The sequence below is a fragment of the Apostichopus japonicus genome, chromosome 11 (genome assembly GCF_037975245.1).
Source record: "Apostichopus japonicus isolate 1M-3 chromosome 11, ASM3797524v1, whole genome shotgun sequence".
NCBI classification, from domain to species: domain Eukaryota; kingdom Metazoa; phylum Echinodermata; class Holothuroidea; order Aspidochirotida; family Stichopodidae; genus Apostichopus; species Apostichopus japonicus.
Genome location: NC_092571.1, coordinates 22,824,822 through 22,850,032, shown reverse-complemented (window position 1 = coordinate 22,850,032; position 25,211 = coordinate 22,824,822). Strand labels below are relative to the sequence as shown.

The following is a 25,211-nucleotide window of genomic DNA, read 5'->3' as shown; positions in this document are numbered from 1 at the left end:
TAACATCTCAGGACTTCTTCGTATATACCAAGGAAGCAAGCATTGGTGGTGAATCATTCACCCTGATTTCTGAGAGACTTGATTAAGAACAGACTTGCACATACTGTTACCCCAGTAATAGGGTGAACTGCCGGTCAACAATGTCTCCGGGAAATTCCCAAATACTCTCACGCATGCATCTTACAAATGTGACATTATACAGCGAAATCCAATTTGCTGAGTACTTTGCAGAGCTGTCAGATGTATGACTTATACTGTACACATGGAACTGATTGCATGATGTTCTATATATGTAAGCATTGAAGCATACAGTAAGTACGATCTATACAATATATATCATCCACATGAATAATTTTAACAAAGACAACCCTCCCCTCCCCACCCCCCCTCTTATCCCCCTCCCCATCCCTCCTTAATATACTCAAAGGTCAGATAATGGGTTACCCATGTATGCTCAAAATGTTAACAAGCATTTTACATACTGCCACTTAAAAAGTGACCACATATACCCACAATGAGATATTGATTCATTCTCTAAGATTTTAACATTCCTCATGTGATTTCTGAAATAACATTGATGACAAGCACCATCTGGAGAGTAAAGTCATTTTCAACACAAGCTCCAATTTTAAGCATGATTAAGTTTGGCACCAATACTGGCCACATTTTTAAGTATGTGTCAAGTCCCAACTCAATTCCCAACTAAACACTAAAAGTTACAATTCTGGTGCACATGGATATTATCCCATGCCAGAATTTTATAACACATGTAGTTGTCACAACCACAAAATTTGGCAAAATGTTATTTCACTATCTGAGCCAAAAATTTGAAATATATTATACAGATAGTCTAGTTTCACAGCTAAAGGTACAGCAGGGAGTTGTTGGGAACAACAGACATCCGGAAACTTTTAACTGATTTTTTTTTCGTTTTATCGGAGTATTTCCTATTGCATTACTTATTTTGCTGACAAAATCCCTTCAGGAGCTTTGATGCATTTTATAATGCATTCTGTGGGACTGTACCCTAAGTGGAAGTAAGATTCCACTGGAAGAAGGAGAGGGGGGAGGTGGAAGGGGGGTGGAGGGGATATTCAATTCCTGATGTTGAAAAAACTTAAATGAACAGCATGCATTAAATTTCCCTCGTAATGTCATATTTTCTCGGGTGTCACATGTTTCAAGTTAAGGATTCTTTCAAGTTTTATTCTGCACATATGTGTGAGCCTATTAGAGAAGAAGTTGAAAACACCTTTTGGTCAAAATGTGCCAAGAGGCATTTTCTTTGATCCCCCCTTAAGAAAAAGGAGACGACATAATCTGGTGCGGTATTTATCGAAAGCCAACATGGAGCTTATACACAGGTAACAGACTTTGTGTTTGAGTAGAAGAAAGGTCAAGCAATCTTTTCGCACATTGCTGCAGGAAAGAAGTATTTGAGTTGCGATTGTAATCTCGCTTGATCAAATAGTCACACCGGCCTAAGGGTGACTTTTATAGCAGGTCTAAACCATCATGGGGCAATATATTACAATCCACCAACCACCACCACCACCTTACATGGCTAGAAGATATAATACTGATTAGCTAACCTATAGGCTTATATAGAGAGAGGTCTTATTTTAGCTGCGAACACATTTTATTTGGGAAGGCACAAGACTAAAATTGATGATGATGATGATGATCATGGTCATGATTCTACTGTCTGTAGACATGTGTAGAGGCTGCTTCTGGCATTAATGTTCACATAAATTGAGAATGTGAGTAGGTTTCATGGATCTTTTTTTTTTCACTCAGGGAGGTTAAAAAGCTGACCTGGACATATCCACATTTGAGAACTTGACTTTCTCTTCATTTTATATTTGAGGTTCAAATTTTACTATATCCCAGATGTTGAACTACATTTAATTATGGAATTATGTAATATAATAGGCTTGAAAACTTTAATCCAACTCAACTCCTTCCCATTGCAAGTTTCATTTCATTAAACTTCATGTTTTTTGTTCATGGGTAGTACATACTGAATGGGTAAAGTCCCACTAACTCAATGTAAAATCTGGAAAACAAATTTGTCAATTGATTCTAACCATGAAATAGAAATGTGCAGCCCAGCTAAACGGTCGGTTCCCTTCAAAGACAATAGTTACTATAGTCTGTGATAGTGCTGAGGTTGTGAGGAGACAGGTGAGTAAACACTACCAAAGTTTGGACAAGTCTTGATAAATGGTCAAATTGAGGCAAAAACTAGTAATGCAAATGTAAAACTTTGGAGGAAAATGTTGCAAAATTTTGTACCAGTAACATTGTCTTCTGGTATGTTCTTTTTTTTTCCTTTGTACCAAGTTTTCCCATTTTATTTCTTTTTTACATTCAAGAAACAGCCAGAATCTCTTTGTGAAAAAATTTCGAGCCATTCAAGAGTACTTTTAATTATAATGGAGACATGTAAGAGGCTACTGTAGAGCTACTAGCAGTACAATAGGGAGTAAAGAAACTAATAGTTTACAAAAGTCACAAGAACATTTATAAACGTTTATTGAATTCTACAAAGATTTAATAGTGACAATCATAGTACTTATCTCTTACAATTTAGTTAATGAAATGGCATTTAGAGAAGAAACAAAATCTCTGTCATTTTTGTAGTCCTGACTTGAAATGATTTGTGTAACTGTGGGAATCCTTTAAAAACAGATAAAGATCATTTTCACCCTGACAGCATATATCCTAGATCCCTTAATATACAGTAGTATATACACAATACATTTGTAGTTAACTGATAACGACCAGATTGTTGTATTGATAAAGTACCGTTCTATTCGGGAACATTCTTCTTGCTTATCAGGGCCTATAAAAACAACCTCAATCTCTAAAAATCTCCCAAAAAAATAATACAGACTGTGTGGATGCTGACAAACAACGGGAAACAGAACCAGAAATGGTTTCAACGATTAGTTTTCAAGTTTTACTTTCAGTTTCCGAAATAAAGTTTTTTAGGAAGTCTGAACGCATAAAACGAAGAACATTAAACTTGACCTAATTTTGGCCTTTGGCAAAAAACTAGAGGTAACATCTGCCATCATTCCCAGGCTACAGAATTCAACACTGTGGAACAGACTGCACAGGTAGGGAATAAGAACAGCTGAAAAGTTCACCAGTTGCAGTAAAGTCACAGCACTGCTAGAAAGAAGTAGTGCAGCTGCTATGAGGGGACAGGTAAGTGAGGGGTGAAATAAATTACAGTCGAGGGAAATATCCCAAAATCTCATCTGGTCTCAATAACTATGAAGAAGGGCAAACCTACCCGCCTCTTCACCACCACAGCATCTAGATATAAATCAGGTAGATCCCAAGCTTATAGGTTTGTGAATGTGTTTCCTCACAAAAATATTAAAATAGAAAGACTTACTAAAGATTCTGTGTAAACCAGTGCATGCTACAGATTGATACACAGTTCTGCATATTGTTATAATATATAGCAATTTATTACCGTAATTGTGTATGCAACCAACTGGCTGTTTCCAATAGGTGGAAAAGGTCTGATAACACACAGTTCCAAACGAATTGAAGATAAAATAAAATTCCAACACAAAAAGGACATCTAGACACTTTGGGTGGTAGAATGAGAAGGAAGGGCATTGACCAAAGGGGTCCGGCCATAGAGGCACACTGTTAAAATGTTACCAGTTCATACTAGACACAGGAGAAGTAAGTGCTAAGGTTGTGGGGAGACAGGTAAGCGAGGAGCAAAGTCAAAAATGGCTGTACTTTAATAGTGTCCCAATTTGGCTACTTTTTGGAATGGTAACTTTCACTAAGCAAGATCAAATTGCAGTTTTCTGGCATTACTTCTAGGACGACGTACAAATGTTCTGAATTCCCTATCTCCGCAGTTATTTGAGATTAATGGAATCTTGTTTCTTACGATTACCCTAATCTAATTTCTACAGAGTCGTAGTATTGTCAAGCCATACCAGTTTGAAATGGAAGCTAATTGATTCTAAATGGTATGTATATAAGTGTCAAGTGCCCATACTGCTGTTACATGGTGACTGTATATCTTTTTGTACAGTTAACTAGTTACATCTTAGGACAGCACCCATCATGGTATCAGCCATATGCTAGGACTGACAACTACACAGTGATATCTCATGCCCTCTAGAATATCTGTATAGTTTATGGTATTTGACCTTATGATCTTTACCTTAAGTGCTTCAGATCAAATCACAGTTGCAAGGCCCTTTCTATTTTAAAGGAGCAGTTTTTGTGTAAGCCTTTTATTGATGCCGATACAGTGACATAGTAATATCAACAATTTAGTAAAACCAACCAAGTGAGATGTTCAGTACTTCAAAATCAGAAAGAGCTTTTATACAAACTGTAATATAATGTACATTACATGGCTAGAAGCTGCCAAAAAGAGACCAATAAAAATAAAATGAGACGGTTTCAAGCGTTTGAAAACATTAATGTTATCATGTTGAAGGCACTGTGGAACTGCACTGAGCAAACAACAAACATAAGGTTATAATCAAGGGGTTAGCTGACACCAATATCTTCTATTCCATTCAAAACCCCTTTTCCTACAGAAGTTTTCACAATAGCCAAAAAATGCTTCTTTTCCAGACAAGCCCTGAAATCTTCCAGCCACAAACAAAGGGCCTTTAGCTATTATCCTGTCACTAGTTACAATTTGTTTGTTGGAGGTTTGATAATGTTTGATGTACGTTTGAAACAGACACAGACAGTTCTAACTTTTCCAATGTTCACTGAAAGAGACTGTAATTGTCGCCAAAAAACTTCAGTGAGTATATAGAATCATAACAACTCCCTGATAGAATACAGTCCTCAAGGCTAAACAATGTCTCGCATTGTAACATTCCTAAATTTGATCAGTACTGGGTACAGGAAGTTACTTCGCGTTGATGCCTTCAAGCCATATATTTCAGTTTGAAAACATAGAAACAGACCTGGTTTGTTTTTTTTTTTTTTTTTTTTTTTTTTTTAAAACCCAGAACGAAGTGTTCCTGTCCAAAATGCAACAAGTATATGTTACGAGGGCCCATTGTAGCCTAACGCTAGTCACTGCTAGTGAGAAACCTAATGTTATAATGTGGAGAGTAATTGAAATTGCCTACGTGATAAATCAGTATTTGAGAAATTAGGTCGGGTTACCGTGTCAGAATGTTATAATACACGATTGTTCTGGTATATTCCTTATGATGACGCGCTGGTCTCGGGTTAACGTCGGTTTACGTGAGATCGCGTGTAAGCTGTACACATCTTCGTGGATTCTCTGGAATGTTCGCGAGCGATGCAAAGGACTTCCAAGAATAGAGAAACCGGGTCGCGTTGTTACTCAGGTGTATCGAGAAAGATCTAGATGATTCTTGACATGGCGAATCGTATATAAACCCGCCCAGATCGGAGAGTTTCTCAGTTTCTGAACGAATACAAGCGACGACAAATATTGACCCATTCTACTATATATCGTCAGTGCTCAACTACCAGTAGTTTCTGAGGGATTGAGATATCGATACTAAGATTGATTCTACACTTCCATTCAGAAGTTTGAAGAGGACTTTGCTGTGAAAATACAGTTTTCCAGTCTTTATTTCGGAGGTGAAGAATTTCTGTCTCCGTTGAGGAAGTTCGTTACGCCAGGAGTTGGTGGCTATAAAGCTGATTTTGGACTGACTCTGGTAATATTTAGTCGGCGAGAAGTTCGACTTGTGCTTCACTCTATTGTGGCTGGAAGTCCGTCTTCTATTTTGGAGCATCGCCGGAAAGAAGGTGACTGCTGTTTCTGGGATCGCGAGAAACTTCGTCGAGGACCAGTGAATTTTGCGGTACAACGGACCGAGAATCGTCGTCATCAAGGTCGTGGCCGCTGAGGGATATCGCCGTTGGAAGAGACCAACGTGTTTTAAAGTGTATCCTATCTTGTTAAGTTTGTGAGTAATTTTCTATATATTTGTAATTACCACTTGTTGTTGTTGGTTCGAAATCCATTGTTCAATATAGTTTACGTTTCATTTAAAATCTCTAGACTCGTCAATTTGTCTGTGTTCCTTACGGAAACGAACCCAGGCTTGTGTCTCGTTAAAATTAATTATCGAGACCTCTCGCATTCCAACGTAACATATACAATTCCTTTGCTTATGCAATATTGTAATTGTAGCATATGACACACTGCAAGTTTTGATCAAATTTAGTTTATTCATCCTTTCACCATAAATGCTATTGAACCTGTTTAACCACTGTTAAGTAAAAGATTATGATGTTTTAATGTAGAAGCTTACAAATTTTAACCAAACTTTATGAATATGACCTTTGACCCTCTAAATACAAGTTGAATTTTTAATGCACAAGTGTGTATACACAGGGAATAATGTGTCCGGAATCGCATCACAAAATTCAAAATGGACAAAATGCCATACAAGTGCAAAGGTTTACAAATAGCAGTTTTTGTACACAGTGAGTATATATTAATTTTAAATATAAAACATAGTGAAGAGCCTACAAAGTTGCTACATTTGTTAAATTTTTGTACAGAACATGCATGCACATTTAGTCATATATATGACCCCATCAAGACTATGAAGTTTAGTTTTGGCTGACATGAATATCAATTTTAATCCCACCCTAAGGTCCACTTTTGGAATGATTCATGTACCGAACAGATTGTGTTATGTACAATACTTTCATTTCACAATGCTGCAAAACATGAACATCATATTATAAAATGTAGTATTCTATACCCAACATGGAAATATACTATTTAACAAACATTTTCTAATTTTGTGATTTTCTTTTTCCCTTTTATTTCAAACTTGCATTAAAGGTGTAATTCACAGTTGAAAGTGCTCTCACACATTCAGAAGGAGCTCTAAAACTCTCTAGTGTGAATTTCTAAAGTAGAAGGATGACACTAATTAAGTCAGATCAAAAAATTTCTGAATGTTCTTTAAGCTGTTGCCTAGATATGTAGATGACACTGTCAAATTTATGACAACACAATTCTTCCATTCCACCATCCTCCCCCACCCCACCACCCTCTGCACCTTGCCCCCCCTCCCCTCACACATTCTTCCCATTCCATATCAGAAGAGAGTTAACAGCTATAGGGTTGGTCTTCATAACTGATTAAATATTATCAAATTTTGCCGGCTTGGGTAGATAAGAAAGTGCAGCAGTAGAATGGAGACAGGTAGGAGAGAGAAGCATGTATGCGTGGTAAAATTAACGCAATCACATCTCAACACAACGACAGTTCAGATCTCTACTCTGGCCATAATTGGTCCGTCTAGCATATTGCCAAAACCACTGCATACAGAAGTCCATTAAATAGAAGATTACTACAGCATGGATGTTATTTTTTACAGGTGTCTCTTGTTAGCGAGACATTTATTATAAAAGAATAATTGATGGTGCAATGTCTCACGAGGAATGTCATTACCCTCCATCAATGAAAGAGAAGACGCCCGCACACCCCCCCCCCCCCGATGAAGACACAGTACTAACGATAATCATCTTTCCACTTATACCTGGAAGGGTCTCTTAGGTAAACTAAGAGATGAAATGACCAATTTTGTGACTAATTGAAACAGTGGAAGAACTTTTTATGTCAATATCAAATGTACACATTGGCCTAGATTCAGAAAACATCATTCACAGTTCTGGAATTCCTCTGCCTTTTAGAAACTCCTGATCAAATGATTTTAACCCTGGTCAGTTCACATATCACCTGGCGTCAAATTTGGGCAAAAATAACGTAACTGGAGAATTTAATGGTATGAGGATTCTGTAATTCATCTCCAGAAAAAAAAGATATCTGTCAGCTTGCAGAAGTCATGAAAAAGTATCAAAACTGGAGAGAAAATATCATAATAATAACGACAGGCAAAATTTATGACGTGACACTTTGAATGGGTGGAGAAATATTTCTGAGAAGCTGAGTGTCTGAAATATTCCTATAAAATATTTGATGCTGTCCAAAGCAGGAGTTGTTTCACATAAACTGTCTGGGTTCTCCACTAATCCCCCCCCCCCCCTATGGGTATGAGTACAATATTATGAGGAGAGTAGGAGTACAGACCTGTAACAATGCAATATTGTACTTGTAAAAGAGAACTCAATGCTTTGGCTGGAACGGATCATGTGACTATGCTTGATTTTAAGTTGCTGCTCTTAATATTTTTGAGTTTTCTCTATCACTCTTAAAAAAAAATTATCTCCCTCCGTTTTTCTTCTTTTTCTTTTGGGGAAGGGGGGTGGGGGAGGGGCAGAAATTCCGACCTTCATTCCTCACAACCTCACAGGTTTGGGTATTAACTACAAAGTGATAGATCTTTAAAATTTTCTAGGTAATATAAAGCATTTGCAATGGGATAACCTTTGACCCTATCTTTTCTTGACCTGTTATAGTTCAATACCCCATTCTGATAACTCAGTTCTCATTACCTCAGGACTCCAAACTGCATCCTCACCCTCGACGACCAGGATGATCATAATTTGAGTAAAAGTACTGTATCCACTGTACTCACAGTATCATTGGGGTATCATGCTCTACAAATGTTTGTGCCATCAATGGGCAACCTCTGCAACCCAAAAGGAGCATTTATAAGAAGATATTATACTCTGTAGAACTTCTTTGAGGATATATACCTATATACATGTTCTGGTCATCGGGAAGCTACTTAACCTAGTTCGAAACTGTCTGTTCAAATACAGTGAATAAACATTTGGGCCTCAGGGACATCCCAACCGCGCATCCACTATTCACACAAACTTTAATGAGTTTTTAGAAAAGACGCCGTTCACAGAATGCAAAAACCTAATCATGCCACAGAATGTCCTAGATCTTTAGGGCAATCAAATTATCAATATCCATAAATAGGAACAACTTAAGGTACTCTGAATTGCTTGGAATACTTTCTTCTTCATCTGCTCCACCTATCCCTTTTTACTATCGACCTACATCCCATCCCTCTTCCTCCCCCAATTCCCCCAGTTCCCCCCATCCCCCCAATTCCCCCCCCCCCCCCATTTCACTGCCTCTTCCTGGTTCTAATATTTCATTCCGCATTACTCTTTTGGACGAAACTGTTACACACAATATTTTAAATATTATGTCATAAATTCAAAAACATTCCGACAAAAATATTACTATTCCTTGCTAATTTTGTGTTGTATAGATCTAAAATTACCATCAAACAAGTTCATTCGCAACTGGATAAAGTTGAGTCTGTTGACTAACATACCCTGGCAAATATATATGGTCCAACCAATAGTTAGTCAGTGATTTTCAGAAGGGCTATATAGTTGTGTGTGATGGAGATTGCATACATGTGTTTTAATTTTAAACCAATGATATGAAATCATTTCTATGTTCAAATGATCCATTCCAATCCGGTTGTAATGCCTGGGCCCAAGAACATTGTACGTACTATTTTCGGTTGCTAAATAGACCGACTAAAAAGCTTGGATTTTTTAACTTCACATGCCAAAGCCATACTTTTGAGAGTTCTCTATCTGTCATGGGAACTGACAGAAGTCAATATTTTCCTGAAAGTCTGAACAGCATCCTGAGGTCAGTGGCATAGGAAAAGATGAAGCCTTTGTTTCCTCCATTGTGATGTCGCAGTTCTTTACCACAGAAACCAAATCCAGGAACCAAACAGGTTGTTAAGGAGATTATGGTGCTGACTATAACTATATAGATAGTGTACGTAGAGTAATTCCTGCTTCATATTCTTCCCGTATACGCACGCACGCCGCCATGGTTTTGAAATATTTCCCACGCAATTTGTTTGACCCATTCTTCACTGATCTACTCTATACTCCGGTTGGAACTGGTTTCTGAAACTGAACTGGTAGGGTGTCAAATACCCACCATTCTCTATTAATATGCTAGCTAAGCCTAGCCTACAAACCAGAATTTACCACTTTGTCCTAACAGACATCTTCTTGTCTTTTATTACCCTTTTTTTTTTTTCTCCTTCATTGTGAGGCACCTCATACAGTACCTACTACTTACTATACACCAGATGTGATCTATAGAATACAAACTGATACGATATGAGGCCAACTTTTTTCAGTATCATCAGCGAAAGACTTGAAGCAAGTCTACACACATCATAGAATTGCCACAAGCTCACAAATTGTTTTTTTACTAACATCATGCAAGTACAGTATCTGACTGAAACTGACAGTTTTCAAGTCTTTTTTTCATATCCTCTTTTTTATTCTTTTTTTTTTATTGAGAGGCACTCAAAATGTCATCAAATTAACCAAGCCATCTTTTTAGCCAACATTTGCAGTTTGCTGTTGCAGGAGCCCACAAAACATGATCAACTGAAGACAGGTTAGAACTGCAAGTTGAAGGAACCAAGATTACTTCATGTACAGTCCAGTATGTAATTCCCTCAACAGTAAATCATCCCTCGACCGTACAGTATTTCATTCTCTTAGTTCTCACCAGGTGCATAGCCAAAGGGGGCGAAGGGGGCAACCGCCCCCTTCCTTGAGCATTTTTTTTTTTTTTTTTTTTTGGTATGTTTTTATGATATCACTAGTAATTTCAAGCTTAGATGTAGCTTACAAGGCCTGGGAAGTGCCATTTCCAGCGATCTGGGAGGCATTTTCAGCCAAAATTTTCTTGTACTGTACGTGTAGCGCCAACTCATGGTGGCGCTACTCTTAGATGCAGAATCAATGCAGAATCTCTGCAGAATCAATGCAGAATGCAGATACTCTTTCAATGCAGAATCTACGGCTCTGGTATTTTGCCTATAGGTTCGCCCCTCCCTTGGCAAATTCCTGGCTACGCGCCTGGTTCTCACGGGCAAGGATAAGGGGAGAGGAAGAGGAAGAGGGGATGTTTGTTTTGGAATGGATCAAGTGCTGAATTGTCAACATATCTGATAATTATCAATTTTTGATCTGTTTTTTTAAATATCTTCTTATTATGATGTTTATCAGTAGGCAATTTACTCTTTCCAAGAACACTACGATTTTAATTTTCAGGGGAACCTCCTTTGAGAACTTCCTGGGTAATTTTGTAAGATGCATCGCAGCTGCTGTACACAGGAACCATACTACTATTTGGTTTCTTGAGCAATAGTTCACAGCCTTCGAAACCGCTATGCAAAATTTGAAATGCACTTAAAATTGTTTTTTGCTGTAATTTCCTGTAAGCTGTTTTGAATATATTGCAAGTGAACATCATTAAAGATAAGCAAATTATTAATATCTGGAGACTGGTGGAGAGCAGAAAGGCAGCTCTGCTCACCTAACAACAAACAAACTATAAAAAACTTGAAACTGTTCAATTAATGCTCATTATTTAATTACCGTTTTTTTTTTTTTTTTTTTTTTTGGGCAACCATAACAAGTTCCATAACAACTCCCAGGTTGTACCAACACAAAGTCTTGAATCTATTTTTTAGCCAACGGCTCATATAACTAAACCTGCATCTCTGATTGGTTGAATTCAAACTAGTGGGTTTGGGGGAATTGTATGCGATTAAATTTAAATGTTGAATTTGTCGTGGACACTTTTCTCATTATCTGCAAATATCCTTAATGTCTCGCTAATTAATGTTGTTGGCAGGGAAAAACTTGGCTAACATCTTAGTTTGCTGTTTTGTGATTGATATATATGTAAAAAACTTGGACATGTCAAAAAAGTAGAAAACGGCGACCAAACGCAAAATGCTGCTTTAAATTAAACAGGTGAAGGACATGGTGGGGTAAGGGGGTAAGTGGGTCGACCTACATCATCGTCCGCTAATTGAGAGGGCAGAGAAAGGAAAAGCAGCCATCCGCAATGAAGCAACCACAGTCAGACCAAATGTGGGGGAATCTGACGCTATTTGACACTGCTCTACATTTTTATATCAATTTAATATTGAACATATTATTTCGGGCATTAGGCGTGGAGACGTACAGTGAGCTACCAATTCATACTTTTCTCAGCATATTTATCCTGTAAGCCCCTAGGACAAAAGGAGGGCAAATACCTGCTGTCTGTCTTTAAAAGATCCATATTTTGAAAGTAAACAAATTAAGGAAAAGGTTCTCATGGGTTTGGGTCAGTCAGTAAATACTCTTCTATGATAAAACCTTGAAAGGATATATATCTAAAAGCCCTTCCTCTTCCACATTCATGAACAATTTCCTTCCAAAATGAAGACAGATCGCTCTCTCCACCTCTCTCTCTCTCTTTTCCTCTCTCCACTTACATGTGCCCTAGAAAGCAAAAGTTCATCTACAAACACATACATCATAATTTGCCTATATAGTAATATCTCCCACCTGGTTTAGTAATTTCCTTTATATATTCACTATGTTAAATCCTTGATAACTATTTGAAAGTTTTTTTTTCATACAAACTGCTTCCAGATTACATACTGTACAGTAAGAGACTGTAGCACTTGTTGTAGAATAATTTGTCAGTATTATTACCACTCATATCTGTGGCACAAAAAGGATCATGAATTCACCCTTATCCCAACCACCTCCCCCCACCCCCCACATCCCCTCTTCCTCCCCTTCACCTTTGCAACAAAATCAACTTGAAGCCTACACTCTGCTGTAGGTAAACTTACAACATATTATTACTGTACGGCTGTAATGTTTCAAAGGTGCAGCTCTCATGGCTCTATTCAACAGCAGCAACCTTACCACAAAACAGACTGTCTCTGGTTCTTCGTCTGTTCACTTAATTCTCAAATGTTAAGGTACAGTTTTGTAATGCATAAACTGTATGTGTTCATTATTTGCTTTCTTGGGGGGGGGGATTAAATAACTTTTTGTGAATAATCTATTTGCTATAAATCAAATGGTCATACTGTACTTATTACTTTATCTGCTTTCTACATTAATAATTTACATTTTATTGTACACAAGTGGGCTTGAGAAAAATTGTTTCACTTCTTCAAAGGTTTTAAAGAGAAAACAGAAAAGTAAAACAGTATATACTGTAGCTCTGTATTAACGAATCATTCAGTGCTGCCAAGAAAAAAAAATTGTTTTGTATTACAATAATTAGGCCAAGCTCTTACAAGGAAAGGTCATTGCCACAGATTATACACATAATGCAAGCTGCCTATTTATCCAATAGCAATGTATGATAACTTCGGAGCTCTTTAATTTATAAAGTTTGTTTCAACTTGCTGTAGGTGGTATACAATTTATTTCTCTTTGCCCAGCCAACCCTCCAGTACTGCAGACAATTTATCTCACTGCATGCCTGGATTCTTCTCAGACTTCCTATACAGTAAAAATGCAGCTAATTTACTATCAAAGGAGGGGACCCCAATTAATCTAATTTTCTAAACAGAATCTATGGCACTCCACGGATGACAAAAAAAAACATTCCAGGCCCCTGAGTTTGCAAGCCAATCTTGAATTGACACAGTTATGCAAGACTTGTTTCCTTAAGCAAGCTGGTCGGGCTTAAAGTACTAAAACTTAGGTGGAGTTCTAAGCTCTCTAGACTAAATGTTCTGAGAGGCTTAGTTATAACTATACAACACAGAGAGTGACAAATCTATATGTGTGATGAATTACAGCTGTAGTATGGTGGATATAGATGCTCGCAGCCAAAAGAGCAACAAAAGGATTAAGGTTTAGACAGAGAGGAACCGATATTCAAATAGAAACAGACATTGGTGGTATAGTGTTGATTCAATATTCCTTTGGGTCAAACAGCATGTAATACCTCAGTCATCAAGCCCATAGATACAGTACATCATGTTATCTTCTGAAGTTTAATCTACTTTTTCCCAGCTTACTTTCCTGACAAACAAATGATCATGTTTTTTTTTTCCCTTCCTCTGTTCTTCTTTTTGTTGTCTTTCTTTCATTCTTCTCTTTGTTTTAATTCTTCCCTCGGCGGTTTAGTTTATTAATGAAGTATTTAAGCAACCGACTTAAATCGTGGTCATGTACAGTACAAGCCAAACTAAAGATTTTGGGCAAGGTTTATTACCGAAATGCTAATTGACCGATGTAACCAACAGTATTGAGTCACTGAGGGTTACGTTGGTGATTAACCCAAGAAAATAATTTACCTGGTACATTACTGTAGCGTAATGTGACGTACCTGTATCAATTTTTATATCTGCCTTTCTGCACAGGACCATATATATAGCAAAGTTTTATTAAAAAACTAAACCTCAACACTGCTACATAAAATGCGCGCACAAAATTAAATTCCCTGTGAAATGGATTGACATAACAACAAAAATTAATTCTCTTTTAAATTGAATGGCAAGGCAAGACTTATAAATTACAAACATTTTGTGGGACATTATGATGACACAACTACACCAATGTGCAGTTAAAATTTATGTGGTTAAGGCTTCATAAACCCAAACTATATCAATCTCAACCAGAGGCACTTTAAGCCAATCTAACTTTTTAACATGGAACACCTTTAACAGGGGACCGACACAGGTAGCGAAAGAAGTGAATTGTCAAATTTTATTGTGCATGGTCCCTGTCTCTAAGGGAACATAATAGGTTATTGTTTGACATGTTCAATCACCATTACAACTATTCAAATTGTCCAAACCTTCAGATTTTAAATTTTATATATTACATTACTACTTAAAAGGGGAAAACAGGGGACAAAGGAGAGAAAGTCAGAAAACGAAGGAGTTATGATAATTGGTACATGTATCAAAATATGAGGTAGCTACTGTATATAATATTGCAATAAATTACAAACACTTGAGAAGCAGTTTACTGGTCCCCACGGTGAGAACTAGCCAGTAATATTTTATATACCAGTTGAATATGCAGTGGGGTACAGTATCTACAGTACTTACTGTAAGCAATGTGCATATTACAGACCTACTGTGACAAAGTACGACCAACGCACAGTATTTATACAGTATACATCTATACACATACAAGAAAACTTCCTCAAAGAAAACAACAAACAAACATATATGTTGTGAACTAATGATTGGAAAGTTATCAAAAGAATCGTGCTGTCTAAAATACTCTTGAAAAAATTTACAATTTTTTGTCAAGTTTTACACTGTACACACTACACCACAACATAGTGGAGTCTCTCTAGCACAGTTACAAATATGAAGTCAAAACAACATCAATGGAAAATACAAACCAACCATATATCTGTCTTATTCTTCTAATTGTCAAAAAAAAATCAGTAGACCGTACAATTATCAGATACGAAAGTTGGAAGTAAAAACATCAGTTGTTTTTACTTTTTAAAGTAATTACTGCTTGTTCTCGCAAAATTCTTTGTTTTACTACAAGTATTCATTGTGACGCCAACTTGAATAGAAACTCTGTACAGTATCACTCTACTCAGAAGTTACATTCCACGCCATCATTAACAAGAAGTACTAAGTTGTCTAGACGGAGTCGGCCAATACCATTTTTAACCATCCTGTTTTCATCTATTCCAAATCATTACGGTTGAAAGTTATTTACATAACTGTAGATAGCCTCAGTGTAATTAACAGTAAGTAAAGTGCATGGATACACTTTCAAAGGTAAGGTCAATGTTATAGACTGTACTGTACAAATGCTAGTGAACTGTATTGTTTCTAAGGTGTTTGGAAACCACAAACATGCATACATGTATGGAATCATTGTTCAAAGATTCCATGAAACAAGTTCTAAAATGACAACTGCACAATTTTTCCAACAATAACTTCTAACTATAAGCAAATCATTTTTAAATGAACACCAACTTTGGGGATGGGATGCAACAGGGTAAATGGCCATAAATTATCAATGCGAATAATATGTTCTAATGTGAAGAACATATTTATTGGTTGTTGGACCAGATACATGTTCTACAGTAAAAGGGGAATTCCTGTGGAGTTGTCTGGGTTATTTTTATGATACTTTCACAAACTGTAATTGAGCCAAACTATTAAGAGATGAGGAAGGGGGGAAGGTTAAGATTGGAGAAGGAGGGGATTACATATCTGGCAGAGAACTAGGTCTAATTGGTAGAAGGCAGAGAACTGGGGTGGGAGAGGGGGGATTGGAGCTAAAGTGAAGTTTAGTGACAGTATGATAATAAATCTTTAATTTACTACATATATTATTATTTAATATTTCGGGAAGAATTGGGGTATATGAAGAGTTACCAGCCTGGTGTTGATCTAAAACCGGGAACATTGAGACAGAAGCCCAGCGCTTGGGTTTGGTAAGTTTTCCAAGATAATTTATTGGAAGACGAGGGGATGAGTGATGATGTCAGCATTCACAAAACATTGAACCTTATTTATATGCTCTAAGGAAGTATTAAAATCCTGCCTTCCTATTATAACAAACTGTGCCTGATTCCTGCATGTAGAACAAGACTCTTCTGTTTTTTTGTCAAACCTCATTTAATCTAACATTGACATCTAGGAAAAGTGGACACACAAACTGCAAACGGTTGTCAACGTTGTGTCCGAATTCTTGCAGATCTATACTGTATATATATATATCGGCATAATGTGTGTTGGGATCTTGATAACGAACTCAGTCAACTTTATCTTACACACAAACATTTAAGAAATAAAGGGCATTTACCCCATAGATGGCCCCTTTAACTTGTACTTTCATCTGTAAATTTTACATCTTATGGACCATGACTCATTGTAACCTCTGATTAGTTTGAATTCCTTTCCTGATCCAATTAGTATCAATAAATGTTGACGCTCATTCGTAAATTACAGCCTGATCCTGCTAAGCCTCCTTTTCTTGACTTTTTTTTCAACTCCTTTCACTGAAAGTTGACTGCATTTTATCTATTTATTTAAGTATCTTTGAAGTCAAATTACCCAAGGAAAAGTAGTTAGTAATTATCCCCACTACTATACAGTAGCTCTATTTTACATGGTCAATCAATACTGAAAGAAAAAATCCAATAGGGTAATGGATATAGAGTAAGTCTGTACAAAAATGCTTTGGAGTTTCAGAACAGAACACCAATGTATCTAGGGTACTGTACAGATCTTATCAGGTAAAACTCAATAGTTTGTGGGTTTGAATACTTTAGGAATGACAGTACTTACCTGCTTCCACTCAACTAATTAAAGTGTGCACTCTAACCATGACCTCCTGTGAAGCCAAACATTATCATCTTTGTAGGCAAGGTACACATAGCATAGAGTGTATTCATTGGAAGTGCATGGATAGATAAAACTTATTGAAATAACCTAAGAAGTACAGTGCTTAAGACAAATTTTTATGTACTGTAGTTCTTACTGAAAGGTCAAAAAGGTCCAAAAATATGCTAGAGAAAACAAATGTGGGTTACTAAGTTTAGTATCAAGTTGAACATCTGTTGCCATAGTTTTAAACTAATTAGCATAATTTTTCTTGTTGGAAGCATTGATCAGTAGGTATTAAGGTTAATGTGTTCTACTGGTAGCTCCATATTGTACCATGTACAGTACTAGCTCCAGAACTTGTGATACTAGTAATTACATGGTCCCGGTCTTGATGTACGACTGGCGCTTTGAATGAATCAGTTATTGCCGTTTGGTTTTCGTGCCCATGCAGGCTCTATCTTGATTTATGATTTATCTTAAAAAGTACTAGACTAGTTACAAATGTACTAGTCCGGGCTGCAACATCTAGGAACAACTTGAAGGATTGATTCAACCTCAACTGGTCCAGGAACATTCAGAAAAATTTGGCCATGATATATAAGAAATTGGTGGAAATTAACTTCAGGAAGACTGCATTTTCATGTTGTGTAGGCTGGCACCATCATATTAATAATAATAATGATAATAATTATGTATATTATTTTCATTATACAGTCAAATTGTCTACTGACTGAATCAAGGCTATAATTAATACCTAGATAGAGTAATATTGATCATAGAATAAAAATATTTCTGATTCTGATAACCTCAAAAGAATGATGTTTAATAATTTTATATATACCACTAAACAATCCACAGAAGTTATAAGAGCAATGCCTTTGTTATTAAACAACAACAGCATTGAACAACACTATTCAAAACAGCTTACTGTACAGTAGGTCAAACATGTATTATTTCTTTAACACAATAAGGCCTAGTCTACATCAATATTCAAGGTCAAAGCCTATGATCTCTGTGTGCCAAATTAACATCCTCTGGGGCTATATGGCAACATGCATGCCTCTCCCTCCTCCTAGCTCCCCAGTTTTACAGGCACAATCTGATTAGGTCTTTTGTGTTCATGGTGCCCCCTGGCCCCCCGCCTTCACCTTGGTCTGCCAATTGGATAATCAGACACTAAGAAATTGGATTAATGACATACTTAGGCTACAGATATATACCATTGGCACTACCATTCCATATTTTAAAGCGGGATTACGTAATACTGGCCTGCATTAACCATCCAAAGAAGTATTAAAAAACATGGCCTTGAGCCATGGTAGCCTATTTTACCAAGAGCTCTGATAAACACATGTGGCAAGGTAACTGCAATGAAACTTACCATTTACTATGCCATCCACAACTTCTAGGTTGTTGTATGTGATGGTTAGCAAACTGGAGTTGAGGAATAGGTGACCTTTCTTGTCAACACCCAATAGTAAAATCTTGGTATCACCCTCATGGACAGTGTTTGAACAAATAGCTGGATCTCCAAAACCTCCAACCATAATTTTTTCTTCCTGCATCACTGGTGAGATACCATTATGTAAGGCTTCAGCTCCTTTGAAGACTCTCACGACCTTGACTTCACATTTGTACACAGGCTTCTGGGGTTCTCGAACAACTTTATCCACAAGGCCAGATAAAATTACATCGGCCCTACCTTCTCTATTCATCAATGAATCTTCATTGCAAGATGTCGTGGATTTAGTAATGACTACCATCGATAAGCAGGATGGAACGCAAAGGCCTAAAGCCAAAATTGCAGTCCAAGCTCCAAGATACATTTTTCCTGGCGAATGAGGTGCCTATTCCCTGGTGTAATATGCAATGAACTCAAACGCTAAACCCAACAGACCAAGCAATCAAATCCAATACTAGTGACCGGACGTTGCCTAACTTCAGTCCAGGCCTATCTTACTCTTAGTAACAACAGTACCTGTCACTACCAGTAGAAAAACCCCGCCTAACAGGCCTGCTTTCCAGTCGAATTGTGTCAAACTTTGTTAATCCGCTAATAAATCCAAAAGAGCATGTCACAAGCCTTTAGAAGAGGACATGTGTGGTTCCTCAAGAAACGCTAAATCCAAATCTTGGAAGAGTCGAGGATTTACTCTTCACTTGTTCCTGTGCGCTTCCGACTAACTTCGGAGTAATGCACATGCAACTAGGCTTTATCAAGTACCTGTCGTACGTACGCACAGTATGAAGTTTGAACGGTGTGTATTCACTTACCCCTTATGAATATAACACTAAACTACTAAAAGTACAAAAACTTAATACGCATGCGTAAATAGTGTGCCTTATGAAAATTAGACACTAAAACTTTTAGAGTTCTTTATAGTAAAGGCCGCGTACAATAAAACCGTCGCACGAGCGGAATGCATTCAACGGTCTTAGAAGTTACCGGTACCGTTGACACTAGATATATTGCGTGGTGTTTTATTTACATGATATATCTGGATAGGGTACGACGGTTGGCCATACAAATATGTTACAAAGCGAACAATTCTACCAAACAATATAAAACCAGCTGTGGTGCTTGCAAGTTGCAAAACTAAATCCGTTATAGTAAGATCGTTCCATCTAACGCATTTGTACTATGGAAAGAATTACGCTTAGTTCAAATAGAACATTATAAGGCCTATTGTTGTCGGAAAGGTATATCTGTGAAATTCGAGTGTAAACCTATGGTAGTTATTTAAGAGTGACTCTATGCATGAAGCAGATTTGAGTAGAATAAATTATAGATATTCAGATTTTCCCGATAGTTCACGCATATTCCATAAATTGTCATAAAGTGATATTTCAGCTTTTCCAGTTCAAGAAGGCTACAGTCTTCAGTTGCAGTCATATTTTATTGGGTCTAATTTTCGTTAAGAACTTCTTTTCTCAGAGGATAGTGAAATAAATGGAATGATTTTCCTGAGTTGGTTTTGCTATCGAAAACTGTCAATTGGTTTAAGACTGCTTCATTGACAGGATTTGAGGATTATGTTGACCGGTTTTGTTCATTTGGGTCTTTTATGTGGACTATTGGATCTTCTGATCCTCTCTGAGGAAGTGATTGGTTTGTCCAACGAAGGTCATTTGTAAAATTACAACAGTAGCTTATAGAGGGCGTGCTTCTATATTATTAAAGATTGATTGGCTTCCTGCGATGCGATGGGAAATTTGCAGGATAGTGATTGTGAACAGGTGTGATAAATAAATACTTGAGTTGATGTTAACGATTGGGGACAAAGTGTAATGAACTTAGTCAATTACCCGAAAACGGTGAATAGGTTTATTTTTTTCTATCTCTCTCTTCTCTTTTGTGGGCTGCGGATGTAAAAACAATACCTCAAAGGATGTTTTCACCAGAATCGCATGGTATACAGTAATGTTTGTACAAAGGTGTGATCACATCGTTTATAGACATAGGCCTACATACATAAACACACACACAAGTAGGTGTTAACATACATTTCAGAAAGTCAAACTTCAGAAAGGAAAGACAAACCGGTTTCCAGACACGATATGTCATTATTTGCTTCATATAAATGAAGTGATCACAATGTGACAAAGAGTCAGTACCGGTACCGAGCAATCAGCCAGATAACTGGAGTTTGTCAGGGACCGGGGAAAAAAGAGATGGGTGGGGGTATTGATATAAAATTGACTTGACGCAGGGGATGAATTGGTACATCAAGGTACTTTCGAATACGCAATTTGTTAATCTTCCATTCAATGCCACTATACCATATCCACCCCTCCCCATCCCTCTTACCCTCAGTAGGGCTTATTAATGTTTGTATACTGCACAATATCCTGTTATCTGAGGGTGCTCAATGGGCAACGCTGTGATGTATTAACTTGCAATTTTCTTTCTCTCTGCTTAATTTCTACGGCATACCCACTATTTGCCCTTTTTCTTTCTAAGATTGGAAGCCTAACGTCAATGGTGTAAGCATTATGCTTGACTGGGGCTCTTGTCTCATTCTTTGCCGCCCCTTATATCATCACCTTTCCAGCTGAATGCACATACATACGATACTTTCGAATATCATGAACGCACTCACCATCATCTAGTAATGTGAAGGGGCCATAGCCTCTGTCTGCGTAACAATGGTTCCGTCTTGCTTGAAGGACAAATACGTCTGTAGCTTCCAAAAGAAATAAGTTACAATTCCCAACATCACAAACCCTCCCGGACCCGTCTCCCCTTCCCCAAATGGAACTTCCTTTGTTCGTTGTGTATTATAATAGTGATATATGAACGAACAACGTGGTGAAATTTTCCATTCTAACTCGAAAATGTGAGGCCGGTCTTTTAAACAGTTAAAAAACCGTCACCATGCTGGGGCTCTGCATTTTGTATTTTTTTTCTGTTGGGGAGGGGTGATGTTTGTTTGATTAACTTTTGTCTCGGTGTTAGGGTTGGGAGATTAATTTTTCATTACCCTCCCCCCCCCCTAAATTTACGTTATATTCTTCTTTGGCACTCCTCAAGAAACTGATTTGATTCATGATTTACCTTCGAGGCTTTCAATCTGAATCCAATTCTCAATAAGTCTGAAGTCTCAAGTTTATTATGCCTTATATTTGAATTGTGTGACTCATCAGTTTCGACTTAGATTTATGTTTTTTTTTTATACAAGTTATGTCAAGCAGTGTGCTGCCATTGTTAAGCATTCACTTCAGCGTGCAGTCCAAGTCAAATACACAAGAAATTATTCTCCTCGCACTATTAAACAGAACAGGAAGGAATCTCTGAAGGGAATGCTTACTTTTAGCAAAATACTAAACTAGTCCGATGTTTATCTAGTACGTCATCTTTTGAGCAAAGGAACCCATCATGGTTACAAAGGATAGTTTACCCCCTTAGTTCATTAACTAGTCTAGTGTACCCTCATATAAGAGAGGAGGGGATAGATGAACCCCCCCTTCCTACACCCACCACCCCGCACGACTAACACTTTCCTCCTCGTGTCATCGACTTAAGTCTGTCAATAACTTTTAACATGTAACCAGGGGCGTAGCGAGCGAAGGGGGGTGTGGGGGGTGTGGGGGGCGTGGGGGGTGTGGGGGGCGTGGGGGTGTCACACCCCCCCCCCCAATAATTTGGTCGCTGTCGGCAAATTTTGGGTCTGTCGGCAAAAGGAGAAAAGGTGTAGAGAGCGGAAGGGGAAGAAAGAAGGAAAGCTGAATAGAGAAAAGGAGAACGGGAGCTTCTTCCGTGCCAAATTTAACTTAAAATATGCACCAGATTGCATCTAAGGACGTTTCAAAACTAAAAATTTTCCAGAGGGGAGGGGTAGACCCCCTACCCTTAGACCCCTCCCCCATTTCAGTCACCACTTCCAGATCCGTCGGCAAATCAAATTTGACTTAAAATATACACCAGATTGCATCTAAGGACGTTTCAAAACTAAAAATTTTCCAAAGGGGAGGGGAGGGGACACCCCCTACCCTTAGACCCCTCCCCCATTTCAGTCACCACTTCCAGATCCGTCGGCAATTGAAATTTGACTTAAAATATGCACCAGATTGCATCTAAGGACGTTTCAAATCTAAAAAATGCCAAAGGGGAGGGGTAGACCCCCTCCCCTTAGACCCCTCCCCCCATTTCAGTCACCACTTCCAGATCCGTCGGCAAATCAAATTTGACTTAAAATATACACCAGATTGCATCTAAGGACGTTTCAAAACTAAATATTTTCCAAAGGGGAGGGGTAGACCCCCTCCCCTTAGACCCCTCCCCCATTTCAGTCACCACTTCCAGATCCGTCGGCAATTGAAATTTGACATAAAATATGCACCAGATTGCATCTAAGGACGTTTCAAATCTAAAAAATTGCCAAAGGGTAGGGGTACCCCTCCCCTTAGACCCCTCCCCCATTTCAGTCACCACTTCCAGATCCGTCGGCAAATCAAATTCTCCACACCCCCCCAACAAAAACCCCTTCGCTACGCCCCTGCATGTAACAATATTAAACAGTAAGCTTATATAAGAATAAAATAGGTTTAAACAAAATGTAGATAACCAAGGTCGGGTTAATCACTACGTCAACCATAACCCCCTATATTTATATGACTTGTGTTTTCGTTGAAATTTCGAGAAAATAAAATACGAAAATTTTCGACGTACTATGAGATGTATGAAACGAAAAATTGATCATTTAATTGCCTGGCACATGATTCTTTCGCTAATACAGAGGATCCAATTACACGATTTAGCACCGACGTGGAGTGTATATCCATAACTCGAAGATGTGAGGGAGCAGAAAGATGCTTCTGCCCCCCCCCCACTTTAAAAAGTGGGGAGGGGGAACGGGCTCCTCTTCTCCCTGCTCATATATACCTGTACGGTAATGCCAGTTTTTCTGGTTGCGTCACTGACAACGTGAATAACACAAACAACTGAATTGGATATACCAATCTCGCGGAAAACGATTTTATTCCTTTTAGAGAATTGAATGTAAGGTGTGAAATATCTTACGTCTGGATTAAACTGCATGGATATGAACAAATCTTCACTTTAAGCTGAGTAGGGTTGAGAAGTTCACCGAAACCCAGATAATCTTATGGACGGTGTTACTTTCTATACCATGTATGGATATGTACCACAACATAACACAGATAATCCATTACACAAACAACTGAAATCCTCCTGCTGGGCTCAAAGAGGGAAGATGTGAAGATGCTTTCAATGGGAAATTCTTAAGAGCTTCTTATTATTGATGTTTTATTAATATTACATATGTTAACTTTGTTTGGTTTGTTTGTATACGGGAGGAGCATAAAGAGACCGTAGGAAACCGGTGGAGCGTAGGCCAAAGCAACCGAGTTGATGCTCGACAAAAACCAATGCATTTCCTTGCTTATAAGTTACAGAAGTTTGCGGCCTTGAGGACGGTTGGACGGAGGATCGGGTGCAAAGACCTCTTCAGCCTTCATCTCGAGTCCCCAAATATAAGAACTAACATAACATAAACTATATTGGCCTACGGTACCACTCCAAGTTCCCTCCGTAATTTGCCCAATAGTCTCATCCCTTCCTCGCCATGCCCATTCCGCCACACAGGGGCGTAGCTAGATTTTTTAATTATTATTTTTTCATCAATAATGGACCCAATACTTTTCTACAGGGCAGACAGAGCATTGCTCGAACTACTTATGTACAGATACAGACATTTTGAGGTGGCCAGACAAATATTGTGGGTTGGGGTGGGCCTGCTAGCCCCCCCCCCACATCCCATCCACAGAGCCAATGCATTTGCCTTCTCCATTTTGAAAGCTGGCCTCTGCCCTGTCTTCATAGCTCGCATTTGATTTCAGGCATGAGACAGTTCTACTCGTGTTCAGGGTATACACACTTCACTTGAAAGTCTCATCTGTACTCAAATTTCACGAATGCAAAAACATAGCTACTTACTTGCATTGAGTCTTTGACTCACATGTTATGACTCATAGCAACTACATGAACATCTTATCAAGAGCCTCATCCTTGTGGAAACAGCTGATATTACTGGCAAAATACTTAATTTGACAGAGCAGCCAAGAAAAACATTACGAAAAGAGGGTAATGTTCTCGCTGAAGATTATAATATATTGGACTCATCTCGACGTCTCTTAAATTAGTATAAGGGTCCCAGACAGCGATAGCCTATGTATAATATAATATGAAAAGAAGAATAAATAGGTTGTGGTGGAGAGTAATCTGAATCGAACGATTGGAAAACTGCTCAAGGTTGCTAATTAAAGCCAGCACATTTACGAACATTGAGGTATGTGTGTGTATGCCAAATGACTCACCGCCATACGTGTCACCTCAGTTCACAATAGGATAAACGATTTTCAGTCCATTTTGAATTTGAGAGAATTTTGAATGGAAGAAAATCTGCATGGACTGCTCTGTTTATAACCATGCATGAATATATTATATGGTTAGGTCAGCAGGATTCCGATAAATGACCTAAAAGACACGCATACACAAGTCTGATGAGTTGGGGTGAGGGGGGGGGAGGAGTATGGAGGGCCTACATCCCCAGGATCAATCTGGGGGCCTATGAAAATATGGAGGGGACCGGGAAAATATGG

At 38.1% G+C, this 25,211-nt stretch overlaps 1 protein-coding gene across 4 annotated transcripts in view; it reads right to left on the bottom strand.

Moving 5' to 3' along the window:
* The window catches only part of LOC139976033 (agrin-like), a 103,939-nt gene extending 84,569 nt beyond the window's left edge, over positions 1-19,370 (bottom strand). For all 4 annotated transcript variants that reach the window (XM_071984426.1, XM_071984425.1, XM_071984427.1 and 1 more), the window contains exon 1: positions 18,472-19,370. In XM_071984426.1, the coding sequence (XP_071840527.1) occupies positions 18,472-18,916 (445 nt within the window). In that variant the 5' untranslated portion in view covers positions 18,917-19,370. The remainder of the gene's footprint in view (positions 1-18,471) is intronic.
* Between the last annotated feature and the right edge of the window lie 5,841 nt (positions 19,371-25,211).